The following is a 25,916-nucleotide window of genomic DNA, read 5'->3' as shown; positions in this document are numbered from 1 at the left end:
GTCAGGATTGAACTTAGGTTATTTATTTCATTTATTTAGTATATTTTTTTATTCCACCCATTCCCCATAGGGCTCAGGGCGGAGTACAACATGATAAAACAATAAAATAGAATAAAAACATTTTATAAACAGCACTCATTTTATAAACAGCACTCATTTTATAAGCTCAACAGCACTCAGAAAATAAACCATAATCACATATTGCCCAGCCTGGCCATCTCACATCATGATATCCCATGAGATGGCAGATATTATTCTGTTTGATAGCACAGGTGACAGTACTGGCTGAGGAGGCCAACCAGATCAAGAATAGACGCCCACAGCCTCAGCTAAAAGCCTGGAGGAACAGCTCTGTTTTACAGGCCCTACAGAAGGCTAATAAGCCAGGTAGGGCCCGGATCTCTGTAGGGAGCTGATTCCACCAGGCTGGGCCAGGTCTGAGAAAGCCCTGGCCCTAGTTGAGGCAAGGCGGGCGTCTCTTGGGCCGGGGATGGCCAACAGGTGTTGGGAGGCCAAACGTAATGACATCCCGGGCATATATGGAAGGAGACAGTCCTGCAGGTATGTTGGTCCCAGGCTGCATAAGTCTTTAAACGTTAAAACTAAAACCTTGAAGCGGATCCGGTACTCAATGGGCAGCCAGTGCAAACTGCGGAGCGTCGGCCAAGTGCCCACCCGCAAAGGTGGTTAGACATAAAATCAAGCATAGCCAGAGTTGTGTTGGAGAATGGTGGCCAAAAATTTTGCAAAAGCATAGGTAATTTCTGAATTAGTGTCATTCAGCAGAAATCAGCAGAAAGACAAATCGTTCTGATTGACAGTAGGAGGGGGGAATCTCCGAAAAAATTCCTGACAGAGTTTTTCATATAGATGACAATTATTCAGTAAGTAAAAAATTGTATCAGGGAAGTTTGTACTGCAGAAACAGAGTCTTTCATGAAAAGGAATTTGGAGATATCTCCTCTGCAAGACCTTGGAGGGAAATGCATTCAATCTGGCCAACATAAAAGCCCTACAATATGTAGGGATCACTAAATCATTTAAATATCTGTGCATCTTACCTCAACAGATGTCCAGACCTAAGGTAGCTGGAGAGCAGACATTAGGGTTAGCTGGGCATAATTTAAGTTTCTCTGAATCAAGTAATTTTTTTAATACAACTGCTATGTTATTCCATAAAGTCTAGCCAGAAATTCCATTTTTAATATACATTCAAATTTAGGAAGTTTACTTTGCTCACAGGATCTTTCTAGAAACGGTTAATGTAGAACTTTTGTTGACCAAATTGTTAATCAGTTCAGGTTACTTCAATCCCAAACGGTCAGGCAGATTCAGTAAACTTTTTTATAAATCAGAGATGGTTAGATTTAAATCTTGGCAATTCAAACCATAATTTTTTTTAAAAAATGTCAATTTAAATCAGGTATTTTCAAGAGTGTTTGTGTGCTGCTTGTTTCTAACTACTGACACAGGCTAATTTAATTAGGGACTGAAAGTCAGACAATGAAGAATGCTGACAGGAGGAAAATGGATTCACTTGAAATGAATTGGTGAAGGAGAGTTTTATAAATCACTCGGATTGCCACAAAGACATTGCGGGTTCACTTTGATCACATTATCAAAAGACAAGAGTCACTGGAAGAGACAATAATGTTAGGAAAAGTTGAGGAAGCAGGAAAAGAGGAAGACCTGACATGAGATGGATGGACTCAATCAAGGAAGCCATGACCCAATCAAGGAAGACCTGAGAAAGGCAGTTAATGAGAGGATGTTTTGGAGGTCAGCACGTCCTTTCCTTAGCTTAGGACACTGGTAGCCAAACTGGCTCACGAGCCACATGTGGCTTTCATACATATTATGTGGCTCTCAAAGCCCCCACTGCCCCATCAGCCAGCTTGGAGAAGGCGTTTCTCTCTTTAAATCACTGCCAAGCCAGCCAGTGGCTTGGAGAATGCATTTAAAGTTGCTTTCTTTCCACCTCCCCATCTTCCTTCAAACATCTGACGTTTATGTCTTGTGGCCCTCAAACATCTGACATTTATTCTATGTGGCTCTTACATTAAGCAAGTTTGGTCACCCCTGACTTAGGACCTTGTTTTTAATGAGTACAGAAAAACAGTCACTCTTCCATATAAATGAAGTTGATGTGCTGTGGAGCTAACGAAACTTTTTATGCTCCAAAAACAGAACACAGTGCTGTCATGTGAAAGCAAAGACTGAGATAATCCCCTCCTTCCCCAACGGTAGAGTCTCAGCCAATGGAGAAAGCAGATGCTTTATTCTGTAGCTCAGGGGTGGCCAAACTTGCTTAATGTAAGAGCCACACAGAATAAATGTCAGATATTTGAAAGACATAAGACATGAATGTCAGATGTTTGAAAGCTGGAAGGAAGGAAGATGGGGAGAGAGAAGGAGAGGTGGAAAGAAAGCAACTTTAAATGTATTCTCCAAGATGGCTGACATGGTTGTGGGGGTTTCGAGAGCCACACTGTAAAAGACCCACGTGGTTACCGAGCCGCAGTTTGCCTACCTCTGCTCTAAACCTTTTTCTAAAAATCTCTCTGAACATGGAAATTGCACCTAACCATCAAGCCAGGTGGACTCCAATGGACTTCTCCATTAATATGTCTAATATTTATTGATAAGAATTGCGAGACCAGTCAACTCTAGCCCTGCATGTGCCCACTGGCCCCAGTAGGGGATAGGGGGAGCAGGGTTGCTAGACCCAGGTTGGGAAAGTCCTGAAAATTTGGAGATGGAGTCTGGGGAGGACAGAGACCTCAGCGGGGCACAGTGCCATAGAATCCACCCTCCAAGAAGAAGAAGAATTGCAGATTTATACCCCGCCCTTCTCTGAATCAGAGATTCAGAGCGACTTGTTGTTCAATCACACAGTTGAGTCCGACTCTTTGCGACTCCATGAACAAAGTCACGCCAGGCCCTCCTGTCTTCCACCATCCTCCGAAGTCTGCTCAAATTCGTGTTTGCTTACCATTTCCTATATCTTCCCCCCCATACACAACAGACACCCTGTGAGGGGGGTGGGGCTGAGAGAGCTCTCACAGAAGCTGCTGTTTCAAGGACAACTCTTGCAGGAGCTATGGCTGACCCAAGGCCATTTCAGCAGCTATAAGTGGAGGAGTGGGAAATCAAACCTGGTTCTCCCAGATAAGAGTCTGCACACTTAACCACCATACCCAAATAGTGCACAATTGTGTCATTCCAAAACCATCACCCCCACCCCAGTCCGTGGAAAAATTGTCTTCCACAAAATTCGTCTGGTGCCAAAAAGGTTGGGGACCACTGTTCTAACCCATGAGGTGTATTTCTCTGTGTCCACACTAGAGGGATCTCAACACAACATTAACCAATTTAAACAACTCTCCAGTGTTGTTAATATAAAGTTTCTGCTTTGCTCTCAACCTTTTTAAAGGGTTTCGAGAGCACAGAGATGTTCGATCAACCACTGGTTGTCATACTTTCAGCTGGATGGCTTCTATTGTTGCTTTGTATTCTCAGCATACCATGGCTACAATCTGGTATCAGCTGGGCACACCTGGGCCCTCTCTAATCAGCAGAACATCCTAGGTAAAATAGCAGCCAAAAGTAGTAGAGACTTACAGCATCTTTATAATAATAGGGTCTAAAGGGGGGATTTTTAAAAGGCCACTTAAACATGGAAGAGGTAATAGGGGGAAGAATTTTGAGTGGAGTCAATAAGAGGACTTTGGAGCACTGACTTTCAGGAAGGGAGGTGGCGCAGAGAGCTAAAGCTGCAGTGCTGCAGTTCTAAGCTCTGCTCACAACCTGAGTTCAATCACCGGTGGAAGCCGGTTTTCAGGTAGCCGGCTCGAGGTTGACTCAGCCTTCCATCCTTCCGAGGTTGGTAAAATGAGTCCCCAGCTTGCTGGGAGAAAGTGTAAATGATTGGGGAAGGCAATGGGAAACCACCCCGTAAAAAAGTCTGCCGTGAAAACGTTGTGAAAGCAACGTCACCCCAGAGTCGGAAACGACTGGTGCTTGCACAGGGGACCTTTCCTTTCCTACTTTGAGGAAGGGAGGTGGATCAGGTGCAATGGCGATTATACACAGGGGTGGAATTCTAGCAGGAGCTCCTTTGCATATTAGGCCACACCCCCTGATGTAACCAATCTTCCAAGAGCTTACAAGGCTCTTTTTTGTAAGCTCTTGGAGGATTGGCTACATCAGGGGTGTGGCCTAATATTAAAAGGAGCTCCTGCTAGACTTCCACCCCTGATTACTTATATATTTGCCAGAAGTGTTCTTATTCTGTTGGATATTCTTAGATAAAAATACTATTTAGCAGAGTTTGAAATTAGCCGCACAGCAAAGAATATGCAGAGAAAGTGTATGTTTAAAGGAATATGATCGCTTTACTTAAAACTACAAGGGAAGGGCAAACTGGGAAGAAAATGACAGACACTAACGTCTACATCTTTACTGCTGGAGAACAAAACTAAGAATGGCTTCTCTTCTCCAAACTTAGACAAAGAGAGGAAGTAGGCTTGCCAACCCCCCCGCCCTGGCGGGGGACTCCAGAATTTATAGCCTCCTCCCCCGGTCTCCAAAAGTCCAGAAGCGGGGGGGGGGGGGGGAGGGGGGGAACTTCATGCCACTCTCCGGAGAGAGCCTGCCTGATTCCCTGCACCCACCGAAGGCTCAGCACTGGAGTCCAGTCCTCACCCAGGCATGCTAAGCAAGAGCCGAAAAAGAAGGGAAGGGAGGGTGTGTGTGTGTGTGTCCTGTCCTGTTAGTAAAGAAGATTTGTAGAGGTGGTTGGTGTGTAAATAAACATTCCTTCCAGGCACAGAGAGAGGGAGATCTAGCAAACATTTTCTCGTCACACAAACCTGCTCTGTGCCTTCACTGCAGAACAGAAAGGCATGAGGTGCTCTTGATGAGATTTTGAATGATGCATGAACTGATAAACTGCCTTGCCCTCAACCTGTCAGCAGCAACTTCTGCAGAACTTTGCATTAGAATACTTATTGAGAACTTTTGGGGTTGTTTTGCCTTTAAGAAGAAAAGCCTCTCTTCCAGAACAGGAAGTGCAGGCAAGGAGTAGTCTTCTGATGCTGTTTTGCTCTGCGACTAAGGTGCTTTCTAAAGCTTGATTTTAAATGATTTAAGGTATCCGTTTAGAGTGCTTAAGTTTTCGTTTTATGTGCTTCTCAGCCGGGCTGGGCTAAGCGCAGTCCCAGCCTTGTGTTCTTGTGGAGACTGTTTATTTTTTCATTGTCTTATCTGATTTATTGCCTCCTCTGCTTTTATTGCCTTTGGCTACCCCATGTTCAGCTTAACTTTGGTATATGCTGGCCCGGGTGTCTGGAACATTCTGAAGAAATTTGTCTTAATTTTTAAAACCTTGCTAAAACTTTGAACCAAGTGGCACCTTTAAGACCAACAAAGTTTAATTCAAGGTATATTTTTTCATATGCAAGCATATTTATTCAACTGATTTGCAGTTTACAGAAGTCATTTTCACTTGAGAAAATGGGTGTTAAAACTAACCTATTTTTATTTGCTAGCATTGTTTTGCTGAGTTAATTATCCTGCTCTCCTCCCCCCCCCTTAAGATATAGCAGGTTTTTTATCACAACAAACACACCAAACAAACCAATCCTATAACGACTGGGGGGAGGGATTTTCCAGGTAAAGATCAGATAGTTTGACAGGAATTGTATTTTTTGTGAAAAGGAAGCAATATAGTTTATTGCATTATGAATATGTTGGTTCTAGATGACTTTTAAACATATTTTTGAGCAATGTTTCCTCTAAGCTGAGTTAGTGTGAGCTAGTTCAGTTTTTAGTCTCCAGCTCACACATTTTGGTCTTAGCTCAGGAAAAATGGCCCCACATGAAACTAATTTATGCAGGAGCTCATGACTTCAATGCCAATAGCTCACAAAGTAGATTTTTTGCTCACATGACCCCACAGTTTAGAGGGAACATTGCTTCTGAGTCTCAGGTGTTCTAAATGCAGTACTGCAGATATTGTTTTGATATTGTGTTCTTTTCTAATCCCACTAAATGAAAAGATGAATAACTGATACTTGAAAGTATTTCCTGGAATTATGGCATATCTCCAGATTACAAAGTCAATTTCTGCTGGAGAAAATGGATGCTTTGGAGGGTGGACTTTGGGAGCATTGTAATCCACTGAGTTCCGTGTCCTCCCCAGGCTCCACCTCCAAGTCTCCAGGAATACCCCAACCTGGAGCTGGCAACCCTACTCCTGCCTCTGGTCAGTGACAGGTCCTGGCAACCCTAGAGCTATTCTATTACATGATGGTAACCAGAGCTGCTTATTAGGATTTTTGGTAGGGGTGATATATGCAAACCTCCACTCCCAATTGCTAGACATAGAGGAGGACATAATATGCTCTAGTGTGCATATAAGAATTTTCTCTGGTGTGAATTATCTTAAGCTTCCAAATTGCCAAGCATAAAGAGCTACAAATTCTTTTTTGTGGCAAAGAGAATGCAACTGAGAAATACCTGACCACAGAATTACCAGAGGTATGATAGAGCTACTTAGGCTTGTAATTGTGTTTGACCTGAGAAGACAGCAGTAACTAAGTCTTACTAGGTTGGGAATGGCCTCCACTGTTTAAGAGGGAAGCCCATATCTGTTTTGAATTAAGTGACATTATTTAGCAAGCTTTCATCCAAATTTGTCAATTAGAATCTTATCATTTGAATTGAGTCTAGCACTAAAGTCTCTCCCCCCCCCCTTTAGAATCAGGTGTGCTGGAGTATCTAATAAAAGTTCTTCAATAAAAAATTCAGATTAATTACAGCACCTTGCTATATCTGATCATTTTTGCTGGGGAGGGATATATACATTTAGTATTAGAAGAGACCCCATTTTGAAGTGTAGGAGGATAGCCATTGCCCATGGGTTTGAATTTTTTAGATGGACACATTCAATTTAAGTGATGTAGAAATTAGGATTCCTAAACCCCCATGAAGGGTTTTAGAGGTGGGGTTTGATGCAGTGTGCTGGAAGTGATATAGAGGAGTGAAGTTCAGGAAGTGACATCACTTGACCTTTGACTTGGAAGTGATGTCACTTCCTTGCTCCTGGCTCCACCCCCAAAGTCTCCTGGCTCCACCCCCAAAGTCCCCAGATATTTCTTAAATTGGACTTGGCAACCCTAAGAGGAAGAGAACCATAAAACGCAGAATAGCCAATGCATTGATTTCCAATCACAATACTCAGTTCCCGGTGATTTAACTAAGACCACCTACAGACATTCCCTGGCTTTCTCTTTAGCTAACAGACAGGTTACAGTAAACACATGTGACTTCCTGTTGACTAACAAAACAAAATTAACTCTATAATTACTGAAGTGTTGCAAATTTGCTAATTCCAACATATTCTAAAAAGAAGTTCTTTAAGAGGGAGCATCGCATCAATAAGCCTATTTAGGGTTTTGGTGGGTTTTTAATGGCATCTTGCTTACTGGGACCACCTTGGCTATACCTGCTGCAGACACCAGATCTGATCCAGAGAAAGAGAGAGACTGTCCCCCAAGACACTTCCTCTTCAGTCCACTGAAAGCTCTGCTTATCCGTGGTGTGTGTGTGTGCGCGCGCCCCAAAACTGCAAACTGCTGGTTCTCTGCACTTGTCACCTTCCATTCAAGGGTAATGCTGTCTTCAAACACTGATAGGCAGGAGAGGAATTCTAGCAGGAGCTCCTTTGCATATTAGGCCACACACCCCTGATGTAGCCAATCTTCCAAGAGCTTACAAAAAAGAGCCTTGTAAGCTCCAGAAGGATTGGCTACATCAGGGGTGTGTGGCCTAATATGCAAAGGAGCTTCTGCTAGAATTCTACCCCTGCTGATAGGCACCAGGAGATCCTCTCATAGAATGAGCTCCAACTGAGGAAATATCCACAGCCTTTCAACAAGATTGACATGGGGGGAGGGGGTTGCCAAACACCCTGACACACATCAAATGGTCAGACCACAGTGCAGTAATCACCCATCTGCAATAATCAGCCAGACACTTCCACAGTATTTGAGAGCAGCAGAAAAATGCATTTGCCCTGCTAGATAAGACCAGAGATGCATCTGATTCCAATAGCAGCAAAAGACCTCCAGTATTTCAAAAGCAGGGCACAAAAATGCATTTTTGAAATCCTTTTCTCAAAACTGCTCCGCTAATCTTTTCTGAAAGCACACAGTTGAAGCACAATTGGGGGTTCCACTGGATAGGAAGTGGGCACTTCTGAAGGCCCCACCTACTACTACTACCTCCATTATTATCACCATCAACAACATCATTTATAATCTGCCTCTCTCAAGTCGGACTCAAGAGAGATTCCACAGAGCGAGTGTGGGACATTAAATAATACGATTAGAGTCATAGAACCCAATCAGAATTTGAAAGACAGAACTGAAGCTAATCATAAGCCTTAAGATGAAACATTAAATGATACAAGAATTCCATAATAGGGTCCTAGTCAATGTTCCCTCTAAGCTGTGGAGTCTTGTGAGCAAAAATTCTTCTTCGTGAGCTACTGGCATTAAATCTGTGAGCTACTGCATAAATTAGCTTGCTCTAGGACCATTTTTCCTGAGCTGAGACAAAAATGCGTGAGCCAGAGGCTAAAAATTGTGAGCCAGCTCACACTCACTCAGCCAAGAGGGAACACTGGTCCTAGTTACAGTAAGCTAAACACAATAAGCATAGACCACTGTTCTTAATAACTTATGTAAGTACGTAACTGTGTGAATAGTTTAGTACAGAGCACCATTTTTCTTCCCTCAGCCCAAGAGCCACTATCTTTTTCTGCCATGATGTCAGAGTGTTTTCTGGGAGCTTTACACACACACACACAAAGATAATTGCTATAGGGTTAGAGCAATTACAGATTTTCTTAAAGCCTTCAGATTACACCCCAGTTCTCAAGTGGAGAAAATTTTAGGGAAATAGCTATTGATGGAGAAAGATGTGCTGTGCGAACGTTCTGTTGCCAATGAAAATTCCTCTGAATTGCTGCTAGCAGTGAACTCAAAATGGAGAATACTGTGGCAAATGTCTCTATGAAGCCAGAAAATGGAAAGCAACCCAGACACAAGGACAAAGTGGAAAATGTGAAATAACTGTATGACGTGTAGAAATACTACTTGCAATCCTAAGAATATGTCCAGTCACAAACTCCATAGCTAGCCATCTCTGGTCATAAGATATGAGGCCAGACGGTTACCTTTTTTCCTTATGGAGGCTCCCAACTCTTTAACAGACATTTGGTAAGAAAAATTCAACAATGAAGCTTTTTATTTTATTTCCAACATTTATTAGCCACCTTGCAGAACTTGTAAACAAAACAACAATGGCTATTTAAAAAAAACCCTATATTTAAAATCTCAGAACTGCAAATAAATAAAATGCAGTCCTAATCAAAGTGGCTTCAGCTGCTTCCTAAACAGGGTTGCCAGATATCCACACACACACATGGCCATCAGTGGGGAATGGGGATAGATGGGGCTGCCAGCTCCAGGTGGGGAAACTCCTAGAGATTTGGGGGTGGAGCCTGGAGAGGACAGGGACCTCAGTGGGGTACACTGCTATGCAGTCCACCCTCCAAAGCATCCATTTTCTCCCAGAAGAACAGATTTCTATAGTCTGGAGATGAGCTATAATTCCCAGGGATCCCCAGGTCCCACCTGGAGGCTGGCATCCCTACTACTGAAGATCAAATGTAAGGAGGCCAGTCGCACCTCCCTGAGGAAATTGCTGCAAAATCATGGGGCTGCCACTGAAAAGGCCTTTTCTCATCTGCCCACCAGACAAATTTCATTGGTTGAAGGGGCAGTCAGGAGGGCCTCTCCCTGGTTTTGGAAAGTGTGCCTTCCTACTAAGAAAAGCTCTGCTGGTTGAAATGCAGCTTTGCTTGCTGTTCTTAAGGGTACTGGAGCCCTGACAGGAAAAAAGGTGGCAACCTTAGTTCGTTCTTGCTGTTTCTATTTGATCTGATTTCTTTCCAAGAAAGGGAAATGAGGTTGCCTTGACGACATTTAAACTAGTTCCTCTAGCTCAGGGGCAGCCAAACTTGCTTAGTGTAAGAGCCACAGAATAATCATCAGATGTTTGAGAGAGCTACAAGACATGAGCATCAGGTGTTTGAGGGAGGAAGATAGATGGGGAAGAAATTGGTGGAAAGAAAGCAACTTTATTTTATAATGCATTCCCCAAATTGCCAGCTGGCTTGACTTGGCGAAGTGATTTAAAGAGAGAAATGCCTTCTCCAAGCTGGCTGACAGGGTAGTAGGGGCTTCAAGAGCCACACAATATGTGTGAAAGAGCCACGTGTGGCTCCTGAGCTATAATTTGGCCACCCCGCTCCAGCTATTCCTTTAGCATCAGTTTGATCTGAAACTAAAGTGTGATTATAGTGGTTAAAGTGTTGGACTGGGATCTGGGAAACTCCAGTTCAAATCCCTGCTCTGGCATGGAAGCTTGCTGGTTGACCTTGGGCCAGTCACGTCCTCTCAGCCTGACCTACCTCACAGAGGAGTTTAGAAGATTAAATGGTACCGAGCACCATTTTTCTTTCTTCAGCCCAAGAGCCACTATCTTTTTCTGCCATGATGTCAGAGTGCTTTCTGGGAGCTTTACACACACAAAAGATAATTACAGTTGGAATTGGAAGAGAGAAGAACAATGGAGGCTGCTTTGAGTCCCAACTGCTTTGAGTCCCAAGAAGGCGGGATAGAAATAAATCCATATAAATAAATAAATACCAAGGGGTATGCTTTAGCTCTATGCTGTGAATGAATCATAGAGTCACAGAGTTGGCAGGGGCCATACAGGCCATCTAGTTCAACCCCCTGCTCAATGCAGGATCAGTCTAGACTAACATCCCTGACAAGTGTATAGAAAGACTTCAACTACCCATTTAAGAACACTGGAACATAAGAGAAGCCATGTTGGTTCAGGCCAATGACCCATCCAGTCCAACACTCTGTGCCATCAGGAGGTCCATCGGTGGGGCCAGGGCACTAGAAGCCCTCCCGCTGTTGCCCCTCCCAAGCACCAAGAATACACAGCATCACTGCCCCAGACAGAGAGTTCCAACAATACACTGTGGCTAATAGCCACTGATGGACCTCTGCTTCATATGTTTATCCAATCCCCTAAAAGCATTTCTTGCACATTAAAATGTTATTAAAAGCACAGTTTTCTCCTGGGCCAGTCGTGGCCACCAAAAGAAATGCTTTGAGCAGGAACTGGCAACAGATAAATTACAATCCAGCCTGATCCCTTAGGACTAGACCAGAAAGAACAACACAGGAACTCTGGAGACTAGTACCTTACTAGGGAGTATCTTAAATGGGTGTAAAGAACCTTCCTGCTAAACTGGGTCCCTGAGTAAATGGATCCATCCTAATCACATGTGGCAAACTGCTCCATCCTTAGCAATCATCAGCTTCTCCATCTGCCTCCTATCCTCCCCTGATTAGGAAAACAATAATTGGTTCACCAGCTATCAGTCTTGGCTTCGGGTGCCTGCCTTCATGACATGAACATTGATATTTAAAAGAAAAACTAGAGAGGAAGTTTTGCATGTACTTTTTGCAGATTTTCTCCCATTGGTGAGTTAGTTGGGGGCAAATGGTAACTGTCAGGTTATTTGGGTCAGTTCTTAATTAATGGCATGTTATCATCTCTGCTGAATGTATTCCCATTTTGCTGTGATACCACTGTATAATGAATTTGGTGTTAGTTTCTATAGTTAACAATTAACCAGAAGTTTTTCAAACAGCTGTATAGAAACAGGAAACTCTGTGCTCCATAATGTTCTTTTCTTTAGAGGCCAAAGGGGTATTTCTAAACCAGCCTGATCCATCTTGTCCTACCTAATGGGATATTTTTGTAATATGGATAAACTGGTAAAATTGCACCAATATGCAAGTATTTGCCTAATATGCATGTCCTGCAATGCGAGGTTTTGTCAACTAGGAGGCAAGACTTTGCTGCTTAATAAAACTGTGTAGGATTGTAATGACCAGTTCCTGCAACTTGGCTTTGATTCTTGCCATCCATCTATGATGCTCCTCTGTTTTTCTTTAGGGAGCCAGTTTGGTGTAGTGGTTAAGTGCATGGACTCTTATCTGGGAGAAGCTGGTTTGATTCCCCACCCCTCCACTTGCACCTGCTGGAATGGCCTTGGGTCAACCATAGCTCTCGCAGAGATGACCTTGAAAGGGCAGCTTCTGTGAGAGCTCTCTCAGCCCCACCCGCCTCACAGGATGTCTGTTGTAGGGGAGGAAGGTAAAGGAGATTGTGAACCACTCTGAGATTCAGAGTAGAGGGCAGGGTATAAATCCAATATCATCATCATCATCATCTCTCAGCTGCACAGCAATTCTACAGGTGCAATTGTTTCTTTCATCAGCACTGTAGTGATGGAAACAGCAGCTGCCTACTGAACTTCCTAGTACTGGAGTTCCTAAATCTCAGCACATTGCAGGACAACGCTAAGAAGCTACTAGACAAGCAGGTTGTCCTGTCTACAACTCTGTCGTCATTGGACCCAAAGAGTTTTGATGTTCATATTATCTATGTGGTGAAGGGCTGATTTCCTCTTCCATCCCCCGCCCCCCTCCTAGCCCCTCTTGACCAGCAGACTATGATGTCTTCCAGAAGCCAAAGGAATCCCTCTTCCTCTGAAAGAAAGGACTGTGGAGAGCAGGTGAGTTCAGAATGGGCCTGTGAATAAGGGTGTTGCCCCCAGGGAGTCTCCCAGGCAGTTGGTATTCTGGCCCTTTGTGCTTGGAAAGGTAGAGTCATAGAGCTGGCTTCCGTGGATATTTTGGTTCAAACTGCCCTATGGTTTGTCTTAAGGTTGCCAACTTTTGAACCGGTTCCTGTAGCTGTTGGGTCAGTATTAGTTGGAATAGTGGCAATTAGCATCTGATGCCATGCCATTAGAAAGTGTTAACTGCACATTTCTGTATATTTAACTTCTGTTAAAGAGACAAGACATTTTTTTTTCCCCTGGCCAGGTAGCAACATTATTTGTCTTGCCACCATTGATGCTCTTAGTCACCCTTTGTGCAGTTCAATCAGTCTGAAGTTCAACAGGTGAAGATCCTCTGGCTGCCCCTGCATCAAGAATGGCAGAAGGGGAACCCCTAATTGAAATGGTAATTGGCGAGTCTGGAATATTTCAATTATGGGAGTTTCTATCCACAAAACCAGCTGTCTGATTTGAATGTTGGCTGTGAGCCATTTGACTCCATCCCCATAAAAAGAAGAATCCTTCATCTTCACTTGGGGGAAAAACTGTATGTTTTGGTGTAGTGGTTAAGTGTGCGGACTCTTATCTGGGAGAACAGGGTTTGATTCCCCACTCCTCCACTTGCACCTGCTAGCATGGCCTTGGGTCAGCCATAGCTCTGGCAGGGGTTGTCCTTGAAAGGGCAGCTGCTGTGAGAGTCCTATCAGCCCCACCCACCTCACAGGGTGTCTGTTGTGGGGGAGGAAGGTAAAGGAGATTGTGAGCCGCTCTGAGACTCTTCGGAGTGGAGGGCGGGATATAAATCCAATATCATCATCTTCTTCTATGTTAGGCTTAACTGGAAAGAGGGCTGCCTAGTGATTACTTTGGGTTGTCCCTGTTGATGCATGCAAACAGGTGGAGTCTGGCATCCTGCGGCAGCTACTGACAAGGCTGTTCCATGTCAGAGGAGTCACCTGATGCTCCCACCCATAAACGGGGCTGGCCTTAGACTATCCGGCAACCTAGGCAAGGCTAACTTCTGGTACCCCCCCCCCCCCCGCAATGATAAGCAATTTTTTAAAAACAGATGCATTGTGGGAAAAATGAAAAGCACAATTCGGCGCCCTCAGAAGACCGGGTCCTAGGCAGTCACCTAGTTTGCCTAGTGGCAGGGCCAGCCCTGCCCATAAAGGTGGCTCAATGGCAGCAATCAGGAAAACTAGCCTGCCCATCTGGACCCGGCATTCCCACTCCTCCATACAAAGACAGGTTGCTTACCTGTAACTGTAGATCTTCGAGTGGTCATCTGTGCAGTCACACTTGTGGGGATACTGCGCCTGCGCGGGTCCCCGATCGGTATCTGTAAGAAGCCCAGGAATTTTCCGCGGTCGGCGCCACTGGGCATGCGCAGGCGTCCCATTGCGCACGCCCAACGGCGCCACCGCGGTAATCCCGCCAGTTCCTTCATGACCGCTGAAAAAAGCCCCCCATAAGAGGGAGACCGTCAGCAGTGGGGAAGGAGGGCGGGTAGTGTGACTGCACAGATGACCACTCGAAGATCTACAGTTACAGGTAAGCAACCTGTCTATCTTCTTCGTGGTCTCTGTGCATCACACTTGTGGGAGATTAGCAAGCAAGGCGTACCTGGAGGTGGGAAGACGGTCAACCGGAGACGACAGATTGCAGCACCGCAGTCCCCAACCGAGTCCTCTGCTGAGCATGCACGTCCAGCGCGTAGTGCTTCATGAAGGCATGCGGGGAGGACCAGGTAGCAGCTTTGCAGACGTCCGCCAAGGATACGCCTTTCAGGAACGCCACCGATGTCGCCATTGCTCTGGTGGAGTGCCCTCGAACAGGTCCCGGCAGCGGCCTCTTTGCTAGGAGGTAACAGGTCTTGATGGTCTCCGTCAGCCACTTCGAGAATCGCTGTGAAGAGATCCTAGACCCTAGCCTGGGCGAAGTATATGAGACGAACAGCTGTTGGTCCCTGCGAAAGGCTTTAGAGCGCTTTAGGTAAAAAAGTAAGGCACGCCTGACGTCTAGGGAGTGCAGCCTCCGCTCCTCGTCCGAGGAGGGGTTAGGGAAGAAGGTGGGTAGGCAAACCTCAAGATTGAGGTGGAATTGGGAGGGTACCTTGGGGAGGAAGTTGATATCTGGGGCCAGGGAGACACCAGATTCTGTAAAAGCTAGGTAGGGGTAGTCACAGCGCATCGCCGTGAGTTCCCCCACGCGACGAGCAGAGGTGATAGCCACGAGGAAGGCAGTCTTCCAGGACAGGAGCTGCAGAGAGCACGTGGCCATAGGTTCAAAGGGACGCCTGGTTAGCATGTCTAGGACCAGAGTCAAGTCCCACAGATGAGTGGGAGGTCTAGATGGTGGATGTAGTCTAAATAGTCCCCTCATAAACTTTTTGGACTGAGGGTGGGCGAAAACTGAGTATCCGCCCACAGGGTCGTGAAAGGCAGATATTGCTGCCAAGTAGACCTTGATGGACGAGAAAACTAGGCCTGCGTCGACTAGAGACAATAGGAAGTCGAAGATTGCCGGCAGGCCTGCCCTCTGTGGTGTGCCTGGCCGGTCGGCCAGAAAGTTGGAGAATTTCTTCCACTTTCTATCGTAGGAAGCCCTGGTAGAGGGTTTTCTGCTATTTAGTAGGACTTCCTTGACCCTGATGGAGAAGTCTAGGGGTCTATGAGCCACGCTGTCAGTTTCAGGTGTGGCACATTGTGGTGCAGCACTAGCCCCCCTTGAGATGACAGGAGGTCTGGGTCCGCTGGGAAGTGGTAGAAGTTCCTCCCTGACATGCGTAGTAGGGAGGAGAACCAGTTCTGACGTGGCCACCAGGGGGCCACTAGGATGCAGCGTGGCCTGTCCCTGGCTATCTTGTTGAGTACCCTCGTCAAAAGGGGGAGGGGCGGAAAGAGATAGAGGAAGCGGCCCTCCCAGGAGATGAGAAGGCCGTCCCCGAGGGATGCCGGGTCGGCACCCCCTCTGGAGCAGAAACTGGGACACTTCTTGTTGTGTGCTGTGGCGAAGGCGTCCAGCTGAGGGTAACCCCACAGCTGGAAGACTGGCTGCAGGAAGCGCCACTGGAGTTCCCACTCGTGCGGTGAGGCCCCCCCTCTGCTCAGGGAGTCCGCCTGTATGTTGAGGACCCCTGGGAGGTGCGCGGCCTTGACGAAGATGTCCTGCTGGATGCATTCCGCCCATAAGTCCATTGCCAGTGCGCAAAGGCGACGGGACACTGTTCCACCCTGTCTGTTGATGTATGCCAGGGCGGTGGTGTTGTCTGTGAGCAGAGCCACCGTCTTCCCCGTCAGCTTCGGGCGGAATGAACGCAGAGCAAAGTGGATTGCTAACAGTTCCAGGTAGTTTATGTGTTGCAGGGCCAGCTTGGGTGGCCACTGGCCCCCCACGCACAGTCCTTCCATGTGAGCGCCCCATCCCCACTGGGAAGCGTCCGTGGTGATGGTCACTGTGGGGGCCGGAAGGTGGAAGGGCGCTCCTTGGCAGATGTTGTCCTTTGACCCCCACCAGTGAAGCGAGTGGAGCGCCATGGGGGGAATAGTGAACCTCTTTCGAGGTGAGTCCCTGGTTGGGCGGAACTGACGTAGGAACCATAGCTGCATGTTCCTCATCCTCAGTTTCGCGAAGAGAAGCACGCTTGTCGTCGCTGCCATCAGGCCCAGCATCCGCTGGATCTGTTTGACTGTGCCCCATCCCTGCCTCTGGAGCAATTGTACAGAGCTGGTAATGTCTTTTGCCCTTTGGGCGGGTAAGAACGCTCGGTGCAGGTTTGTATCCAGCACTGCTCCTATAAACTGCACTGACCTTGATGGGGTGAGTTTCGATTTTTCTAGGTTGACCTGTAGGCCCAGGGCATCCAGGAGGCGTAGCGTGGACGTGATGTGAGCAGATAGGCTTTCCCTTGAACTGGCTACCAGGAGCCAGTCGTCTATGTATGGGAAGACCATCACCCCTTGTAGCCTGAGGTGGGCAGCCACTACGCTCATCATTTTTGTAAACACCCTGGGTGCTGTGGAAAGTCCGAATGGTAGGGCCGTGAACTGGAAGTGCTGTGGGCCTACCGCAAACCTTAGAAACCGTCTGAACTCTGGGTGGATGCTGATGTGGAAATAGGCATCCTTGAGATCTAGGGTGGCCATCCAATCGCCTTGGTTGATGAGGGGCAGGATGGATTGCAGTGTGGACATCCGGAACTTGCGGTATAGGATGAACTTGTTCAGATTCCGAAGGTCCATGATGGGTCTCAGTCCCCCATCCCTCTTGGGAACCAGGAAGTAACGGGAGTAGAAACCCCCGGGACTGTCCTCTGGAGGTACTTCCTCTATGGCTTGTTTCTGTAGGAGGGTGGCCACCTCTGCCAGCAGCGGTGGGGAGGGGGGGGTGGTAAGCACCACGGACTGGTTTGGAATCTGGGCAAAGTCTAATTTGTAGCCCTCTTTGATGATGGAGAGAGCCCACCTGTCTGAGGAGACCTGCTCCCAGGCAGGGAGGAAGGGGCGGAGGCGGATGGTGCAGCGGGCAGGGGCGACGATGCGTGGGACAGAAAAGTCAAAGTCCCTGCTTGGAGGGGCGGGCACCCTTAGGTTTGCCTGAATGCTGGGTGGTGTAGCGCCCCCTGTTAGTGTTATTGCCCGAATAGGCCTGCTTGTCGGGCTGCGAAGGGCGTGGGCGCCACTGTTGGTCTGTGGACGGCTTGTGGGAGGGTTTCCTAGTCCAGGATCTACTCCACTGTCTAGCCCTGGGCTGTCTGGAGGGTGCCTGCACTCCCAGGCTCTTGGAGATCTTAAGGTTCTTATCTAGTTCCTGCAGGGCGTTATCTGTAGTGGAACTAAAGAGCCCGTCCCCTTCAAACGGCAGGTCCTCGATAAGTGCCCTGGTGTCCTGCTGCAGGGCGGTGGACCTCAGCCAGGAGTGCCTGCGGATGGCGATAGCGGACATGATGTGTGAGGCAGAGACGTCCACTAGGTGCTTTGCAGTTGTCAATTGCTGCTTGGCCACCTTCAGGCCCTCCTGCTGCAGTTTCTTGGCAGCCGCTTTTTTGTCCTCAGGCAGGGCGGATAGGAGCGGGGACAACTGTTCCCACATGGCGTATTGATATCTCGCCATGCAGGCTGTGTAGTTGGAGGCCTTGGCACCCAAGGATGCTGCAGAATAGATCTTCCTGCCCATGGAGTCTAGTTTCTTCCCCTCCTTGTCAGGGGGGGCAGAATGCACCTTGCGCGACCTCGAGGAAGACGAGACGATGGCTGAGTTGGGTGTTGGATGAGTGAATAAAAACTCAGCCCCCGCCTCCTGGATCTTGTATATGTGATCCAACTTCCTCGAGGACACCGGTGCCGATGATGGCTTTTTCCATGGGTCCTTGAGTGCCTGCAACATGACCCTGGTCATCGGTAGGGCTATGGCTGTGGAGGCGTCGCGTTGGACGATATCGAAGACGCTATCGTCCACCACTGGCTTGGGTTGCGAGATGGGTAAAGCGATGGTCGATGCCATCCTCTTGATCATCTCCGCATAGGAGCTCAGGTCCTCGGAGGGTGAAACCGGGAGGTCCTCCGCAGTATTTGGGTCGGGCGAGGGTTCCCAGGTCCTCCCCTCGTCGCTCTCCGAACCCGATGGCTCGGACTCTTCACAGTCCGAGTGTGTCGACAGAGGTGGTGTTGGCTCCCTCTGCTGGATCGGCGTCAGCGGTCGGGTCGGGGGGTCTGTCGCGGCGGCGCGTTCCTCCGGCGGGATCGAGAGTGATGCCGATGGTTGCCTGGGTCGGTGCGATGTCCTAGAGAAGGAGGACGTATCGGACCGACGCTCCCATTCCTGGTGTTCCGGTGGCTGGTACCAGTGGTAAGGCGGGCAGCAGGGATACGAAGGCTGCCATCTGTGCTGTTCCCAGGGGGGCATAGATGGGAAGCGGCGCGGGTCGGCCGATGGGTCCCTTCGTCTCACGCGCTCGACCGATGGGTCGGTTCGCCTCACGCGCTCGACCGACGGGTCCCCTTGTCTCGGTCGCTTGGGCGCTGCAGGCGTCGCCTCGTCAGCCGATGGTAGGGGCTCGACGTCCGATGCCGAGTCGATGCTCCTCCGACGAGAGGCCACCGAAGGGGATCGACGGGTTAGGTCGATCTCCGCTTCTGGTGCTGGAATGTGCTGCCCCTTAGCGCTCGGGTCGAGGATCGGCGAGGTGTGCTGCCGATGAGCGCTAGCCCTCGGAGTTGAGGGACTGCGCGGCCGATGGACGCTAGCCCGCTGAGTTGTAGGGCTGTGCGACGTATGCGCGCCGACCGCTGGAGTCGAGGGGCTGCGGAGCGGAGAGGGAGGAACCCTTCTGCGCGGCTCAGTGGCGGTCGATGCCGCCGTGTCCGGTGGCGGAGGAGAGGAGCGAGGTCGCTTTTTCTTTTCTTTACTCTTCTCCTTCTTGGAGGACTCGCGGCCCGCTTCCTCGCGTCGCTTCTTCGACGGCTTCTCGGTCGATAGCTCGAGGGACCGTTTCGCCGAGTGCTGATCTCTCGGCGTTCCCGTGTCGACTACGGGGGCATCGACCGATGGACCCGTCGACAGTTGGGCATTTGCCATTTTCGGTACCGAAGCCGAAACTGGAGGTCTCAGTGCCGAGGCAGTTAGCGCTGCCGAAAGTCTTGCCGCCCTGTTCTTCCTTGTCTGTTTGGAGAAGTGCTGGCAGTGTGGGCAGGTCTCCACGCGGTGCACCTCTCCCAAACAAAGAAGACACAGGGAATGGCCGTCGGGAGGGGCGATCTTCTTCCCGCAGGCCTGGCACCTCTTGAAGAAACCCCAGCGACTGTCCATAGACAGTGGTCGCTAGGAGGGTCCTCTCAGAGTCCTCTGAGAGGAGAAAAAATTTAGGGAGCAGGGGAGGGGGGGGAGTCCCGGAGGACAAACCCCGCGACACGCACCCTGAGAAAAAACAACTTTTTTTTTTTTTAACTAACTAGCTAACTACTAAGAACTAACTACTATTCTAAGAAAAACAATAAACAGGCTAATATATATACAGCGGCTAAGGGGGAAAAAAGGGTGAAAAACCCCGAAGCTCACCGACCGGGAACACGATGAAAACGCAACTTCTTCGCGCAGCGGTCAGAAAGGAACTGGCGGGATTACCGCGGTGGCGCCGTTGGGCGTGCGCAATGGGACGCCTGCGCATGCCCAGTGGCGCCGACCGCGGAAAATTCCCGGGCTTCTTACAGATACCGATCGGGGACCCGCGCAGGCGCAGTATCCCCACAAGTGTGATGCACAGAGACCACGAAGAAGATTCTGTGCTGCTGCAAGATGACAGAACATGTTCAAGAGCAGGACCTCCTTTTTTCCCGTTTTAAATATTTATGGTTTATTAAAGAGCAGGACCTCCTTAATGTTAGCTACTCACCTGCCATCTTTCTGGGTGAACAGGTAGTTAACAGGAAAGGCATTAAAAGCCAAGATGCATAAGAGTCTCCTAAAATCCAAAGCTGACCCAGGAACCAGGGTTACAAAAAGCTTAAACACTGTTGCAAAATTACTCCAGAGTTCACCAGCATCATTGAGTCTGCATTTCTCACTGAGACTCAAAGTGGATTAGATAGTGCAAGTTACATCAAACACAGTTAGGGTTGCCAATCCCCAGGTGGGGGCAGGGGATCCCCCCCCCCCCCAAAGCTGCTGTTTTTCTCCTGGGGAATTGATTTCTGTAATCTGGAGGGAAGCTGTAATTCTTGGAGAATGCCAAACCCCTCAGGTTGGTAACTCTATTTTGCGTCAATGCAAAGAACATTATATTGCCTTGTAGATTGTGTCGGGCACAAAGGAGACAGTGTCATCCACAATGGCAAATGCCAAAGATGCCCTTGCCAATAAAGTGTCCGGAGTCCTGGACATGACCAAAGAGGCTGTCCAGGGCAGTGTGGAAGCCACCAAGTCCATCGTCAGCCACAGCCTGAACACTATTGTGGAGTCCAGAGTGGGCCTGATAGCAGCTGGAGGTGCTGAGGCATTGCTTGGGAGATCTGAAAAGCTGGTGGATCAGTATCTCCCCATCACATCCCTAGAACTGGGTATGTAACTTAAAGGGTGGTTTCAAAAGAGTGATTGGTCTCAAAAAAGGTGATTGCTCCAGGAGTTCTGCAAAAAGCTTGTGAGACTAATTCCAAATTTCTGAGAACCATTTCAAATTTTAAAATATCCTCAAGGTAGTGAGAACGGCAGCTAATGTTGTATTAAGCACCTGAATACAACTAAGTTCCAGCCTTTCTGCAGCACTTAGACCTCTGTAATTCAGTTTAGGCCCAGCAATACTGCCTCTAAACTGTAGAGTCCTGTGAGCAAAAATTGTACTTTGTGAGCTACTGGCATTAAAGTTGTGAGCTACTGCATAAATCTGATTATAGGTTTGGAACACTTTCCCTACGAAGAAAGGTTAAAATGCTTGGGGCTCTTTAGCTTGGAGAAACGTCGACTGCGGGGTGACATGATAGAGGTTTACAAGATTATGCATGGGATGGAGAAGGTAGAGAAAGAAGTACTTTTCTCCCTTTCTCACAATGCAAGAACTTGTGGGCATTCAATTAAATTGCTGAGCAGTCAGGTTAGAACAGATAAAAGGAGGTACTTCTTCACCCAAAGGGTGATTAACATGTGGAATTCACTGCCACAGGAGGTGGTGGCGGCTACAAGCATAGCCAGCTTCAAGAGAGGGTTAGATAAAATATGGAGCAGAGGTCCATCAGTGGCTATTAGCCACAGTGTGTGTATATATATGTATGTATATAAAATTTTGGCCACTTTGTGATAAGAGTGTTGGACAGGATGGGCCATTGGCCTGATCCAACATGGCTTCTCTTATGTTCTTATGTTTGTTCTGGGGCCATTTTTCTTGAGCTAAGACAAAAATGTGTGAGCTGGAGGCTAAAAAACTGTGAGCTAGCTCACACTAACTCAGCTTAGAGGGAACACTGGGCCCGGGCCAAAAGTCCTCCTTTTGCTTTCTAGTTTCCAGTGTCCCTCCCATATTGCATCTCCCGCAGTAGGTAGTATTTCCAGCTCCACAGTTTATAGCTGTTACTGTATCTAAGACACCACATCTTGATAAAGTACCCAGCCCTCTGGAGTGAATGTAAATAGTGCAGTGAGATCTTTTATGCCATAGCAGAGGCTTCTGTTTGCGGCTGTTATGAGGAGCTGGTGTGCTTCATGAATGGCTTATTTACACAGGGGTGTAGCTAGAAAATTTTGGGTGGCAGGATGTTGGGAAGTCCTGTGGGGCAGGGGAGCCAGGGGAAAAGTGATAAAAATAAGAAAGTTGGAAACTGCTGACAAAATGGCTCTTCCTCTCCCGCCATTAGCAAAAATCCAGTTGCAAAACGCATTATTTATTGTAGCGTGGATGCATCCTTAGCCATTTCACCACAGCAGACAAGCAGCACAGCACCACAGTTCAATATCAAGTGGAGCAACAAGTCAAATTAACTACTACAACCGCACAGACTGTCGAAGGGAGGGGCTGTGGTTCAGTGGCAGGAAGTCCCAGGTTCAATCCCCGGCATCTCCAGTTAAAAGATCTGGCAGTAGGTGGTGTGAAAGACCTCTGCCTGTGACCTTGGAGAGCAGCTTCCCGTCTGAGTAGACAATACTGGCCTTGAGGAACCGAGGGTGTGATTCGGTATAAGGCAGTTTCCTGTGTTCTGATTACCTGCCTGCTTGCTCAGTGGCAGATGTGATTTCCTTGCAGAAGAGAGGTGTCTACAGTAGAGCATTTACAGGCGGTTGACAATGAGTGGTTAGCATGTGCCCTCTGATCCCTCACAGAGTTGCGGTTCTCCATTTCTTAGCTGAGCTTGCCACAAATCTAAAGGAAGGTGACGTTGTTCCTGTGCAGCAGCATGAATATCTGGTGCGCCTGGGTGCCCTTTCAGCCAAACTCCGCAACAGGGCCTATCAGCATTCCCTAAGAAAGATAAAAGTAACCAGACAGAACGTCTACAACTCTCTCTCCCAGCTTCAGCAGACTCTTGACCTGGTAAGAATTTACCTCAGAACGAAATCTAGTGAAAATTACAACTTCTGTTGTTCATTTTTGCTTTACATGGACAGAGATGACACCATGATAGGTTTCTGAGGGCCCTTATAAAGCTAAATTAGACATATATGGCTCATGTTGATGATTTTTTTTAAAATGTCAAGTCACAGCTGCTTTATGGTAATCCCATAGGGCAGGGGTGGCCAACGGTAGCTCTCCATTGGCCATGCTGGCTGGGGCTGATGGGAGTTGTAGGCAAAAAAACATCTGGAGAGCTACCATTGGCCACCCCTGCCATAGGGTTTTCAAGGCAAGAAAGGAACAGCAGTGGTTTGTCATGTCTCTGGTATTCTTTGGTGGTCTCTCATCCTGGGCTTTTTTTTGTAGCAGGAATTCTTTTGCATATTAGGCCACACACCCCTGATGTAGCCAATCCTCCTGGAGCTTACAGTAGGCCCTCTACTAAGAGCCCTGTATGCTCTTGGAGGATTGGCTACATCAAGGAGGTGGGGCTTAGTATGCAAATAAGGCTAACCTTGCTTAGCTTCTGAGATCTAACAAGATTAGACTAGCCTTGACTATCCAGGTCAGGGCTGATACATCTTAATGTTGGCCTGTTGAAAAGTTTTTCAAGATGGTATGGCAGTAAGGCCTTTTTAAGAAATCCTCAGGTAACTTTGCCTTGTAGGAGAGTTCTAACTTAGGATCTGAGTTCTAACTTAGGATCTGGGAAACCTGGATTTGAATTCTCATTCTGCCATGGAAGTTTGCTGGGTATCCTTGGGTAAGTCGCACACACTCAGGCTAACTTACCTCACAGGGTTGTTGTGAGGGAAAAAATGGAGACAATATAAATTTGCTTTGGCTCCTCATAGGAGAGAAAAGCAGGATATAGAAGCCAATAGTCGATTCAAGAGGTTCAACTCATGGGAGTCTCAGTCTCTTACTTTGTGAGAGTATAACTGGAATATTCATGATGTAGGGAACCCCACAAATCAATATGTACTAGACAACAGCTTTCTTTTAAAGTCTGTATCCATGTATTTCCCATCAGATTGAGCAACTGAAACAAGATGTGGGCAAAAAGTTGCATGGGAGCCAAGAAAAGCTCAGCCAGTTGTGGCTGGAGTGGAGCAAGATGAATCCAGAAGGCAAGAAGGAAAGGAATATAACTCAGCCTGAGGTATGTGGCTCATATTTTCTTAGGGATGACAACCTCCAGGCGGCACCTGGAGATACCCCACTATTACAGTTGATGTACAGGTGACTCCTGGAGGAAATGGCTGCTTTGGAGTACAGATTCTACGGTACTATACCCTACAGGAGGGTGAATTATATGGCATTATACCATGCAGAAGTTCCGTCCCCTCCCCAAACCCCAGTCTCCAACCACAAAATCACTACTGTGCTTTTATTGTTTTCCCTAGTTTCAATTGGTTTTAGTCTATGTTTTCATGGGATTGTGTTGTACACTGCCCTAGGCCTAGGGTTGCCATGTCCAAATCAAGAAATATCTGGGGACTTTTGGGGGTGGGGCCAGGAGACTTTGGGGGTGGAGCCAGGAGCAAGAGTGTGACAAGCACGCTTGAACTCCAAAGGGAGTTCTGGCCATCACATTTAAAAGGACCAAGCTCTTTTTAAATGCCTTCCCTCCATTTGGAAATAATGAAGAATAGTGTCACCTTCTTCTGGGGCTCATAGAATTGGATCCCCTGGTCCTTTTTGAATTTTGGAGGGTGTTTTGAGGAGAGGCACTAGATGTTATGCTGAAAATGTGGTGCCTCTATCTCAAAAAACAGCACCCCCCAGAGCCACGAATACCCACAGATCAATTCTCCATTATACCCGATGGGAATCGGTCTCCATAGAGTATAAAGGAATGCCCAGCAGACATTTCCCTTCCCCCCTTGCTTTCTGATGACCCTGAAGCAGGGGGAGGGCCTCCAAACTGGGGATCCCCTGCCCCTACCTGGGGATTGGCAACCCTACCTTAGCACAGTTCTACTGGGGAGGGTGGCTGATAAATTCAATAAATTAAAGAATAAATCTCCACTTATTTCCCAACCAACAGCTGGCAGCTGTATGGTTTCTGCAAATGGGGTGACTCCCAGCTAAAACAAACAGGGTTCTTAATGGCTTCTTTGTCTCTTGCAGGTAGAAGCTCAAACTCTGACCATGTTCCACAAGATAACCCAACAACTGCAGGCCACTTGCCAGACACTGGTGTCCAGCATCCAAGGATTCCCTTCCAGCCTGCAGGATAAGGTGCAGCAAGTCTGGCAAAGTACTGGTGAGCTCCAGACTTTGTTCTCAACAGCTGGCTCCTTCCAAGAGCTTTCCAGCTCCCTCCTCACGCAGAGCCGAAAGAAGGTGCTGAAGGCCCAAGGATACATGGATGAAGTCTTTGACTACATTGTCCGCAACACCCCCCTCTCCTGGCTGGTGGGCCCCTTTCTGCTCTCTGGCAGGCTACCTGCTGAAGTTGACGATCCAGCCCAGTGAAGAAGCAAGATCGGCCCCATCGTCCTTTTTGCTGACTTCTTGGTTCCTTTAGCAGGGCAAAAGATGCCCTCTTGAAGAATAACTTTGGTTCTCCAGCCAGACTTAACCTTTGCAAACAGCAGTGGTTTTTGCAGTGGTACTTATAATGGCATGTTCCCTGTCTGCCAAGACAAAATAGCATCTGGAATAAAATGGCTAGCATAGAAGTGATGGGTTAAGCGTGCTTTGTCAATACCAGCTGTATTGCTGGAATACTTGGCTGGAGAGCTCACCCTTCAAAGCAACCAGTTTCTACGGAGGAACTAATTACTATAGTCTGGGAATTGATTGTAATACCAGCCCATCTGAAAGTTGTCAATCCTATGCAGCAATTGTGCCCTCTTTCCTCTTATTTTTAATAGAAATGTATGGGCTTTTTTTTTTTTTTAGCTGAAACTCCTTTGCACATTAGGCCACACCTCCCTAATGTAGCCAATTCTCCAAGAGGTTACAGTAGGCCCTGTACTAAGTGTCCTGTAAGCTCTTGGAGGATTGGCTACATCAGGGGTGTCTGGCTTCATATGCAAAGGAGTTCCTGCTACAAAAAAAGCTCTGATGTGAAGATTATTAAGAAATCTT

The 25,916-nt window shown here is 47.7% G+C and overlaps 1 protein-coding gene across 1 annotated transcript; it reads left to right on the top strand.

The window, feature by feature from the left end:
• Positions 1 to 11,318: 11,318 nt before the first annotated feature.
• On the top strand, positions 11,319 to 25,504 carry LOC132576557 (perilipin-3-like). The gene is made up of 6 exons (XM_060245804.1): positions 11,319 to 11,630; positions 12,648 to 12,730; positions 20,571 to 20,835; positions 22,609 to 22,796; positions 23,851 to 23,979; positions 24,951 to 25,504. Exons 2-6 carry the CDS (start codon positions 12,668 to 12,670, stop codon positions 25,296 to 25,298), a joined length of 993 nt encoding a protein of 330 aa, XP_060101787.1. The 5' UTR covers positions 11,319 to 11,630; positions 12,648 to 12,667; the 3' UTR covers positions 25,299 to 25,504.
• Positions 25,505 to 25,916: the final 412 nt, after the last annotated feature.

This window comes from Heteronotia binoei, chromosome 8 (genome assembly GCF_032191835.1).
Source record: "Heteronotia binoei isolate CCM8104 ecotype False Entrance Well chromosome 8, APGP_CSIRO_Hbin_v1, whole genome shotgun sequence".
In the NCBI taxonomy this organism is placed as follows: domain Eukaryota; kingdom Metazoa; phylum Chordata; class Lepidosauria; order Squamata; family Gekkonidae; genus Heteronotia; species Heteronotia binoei.
This window is presented reverse-complemented; position numbering and strand designations above follow the sequence as displayed.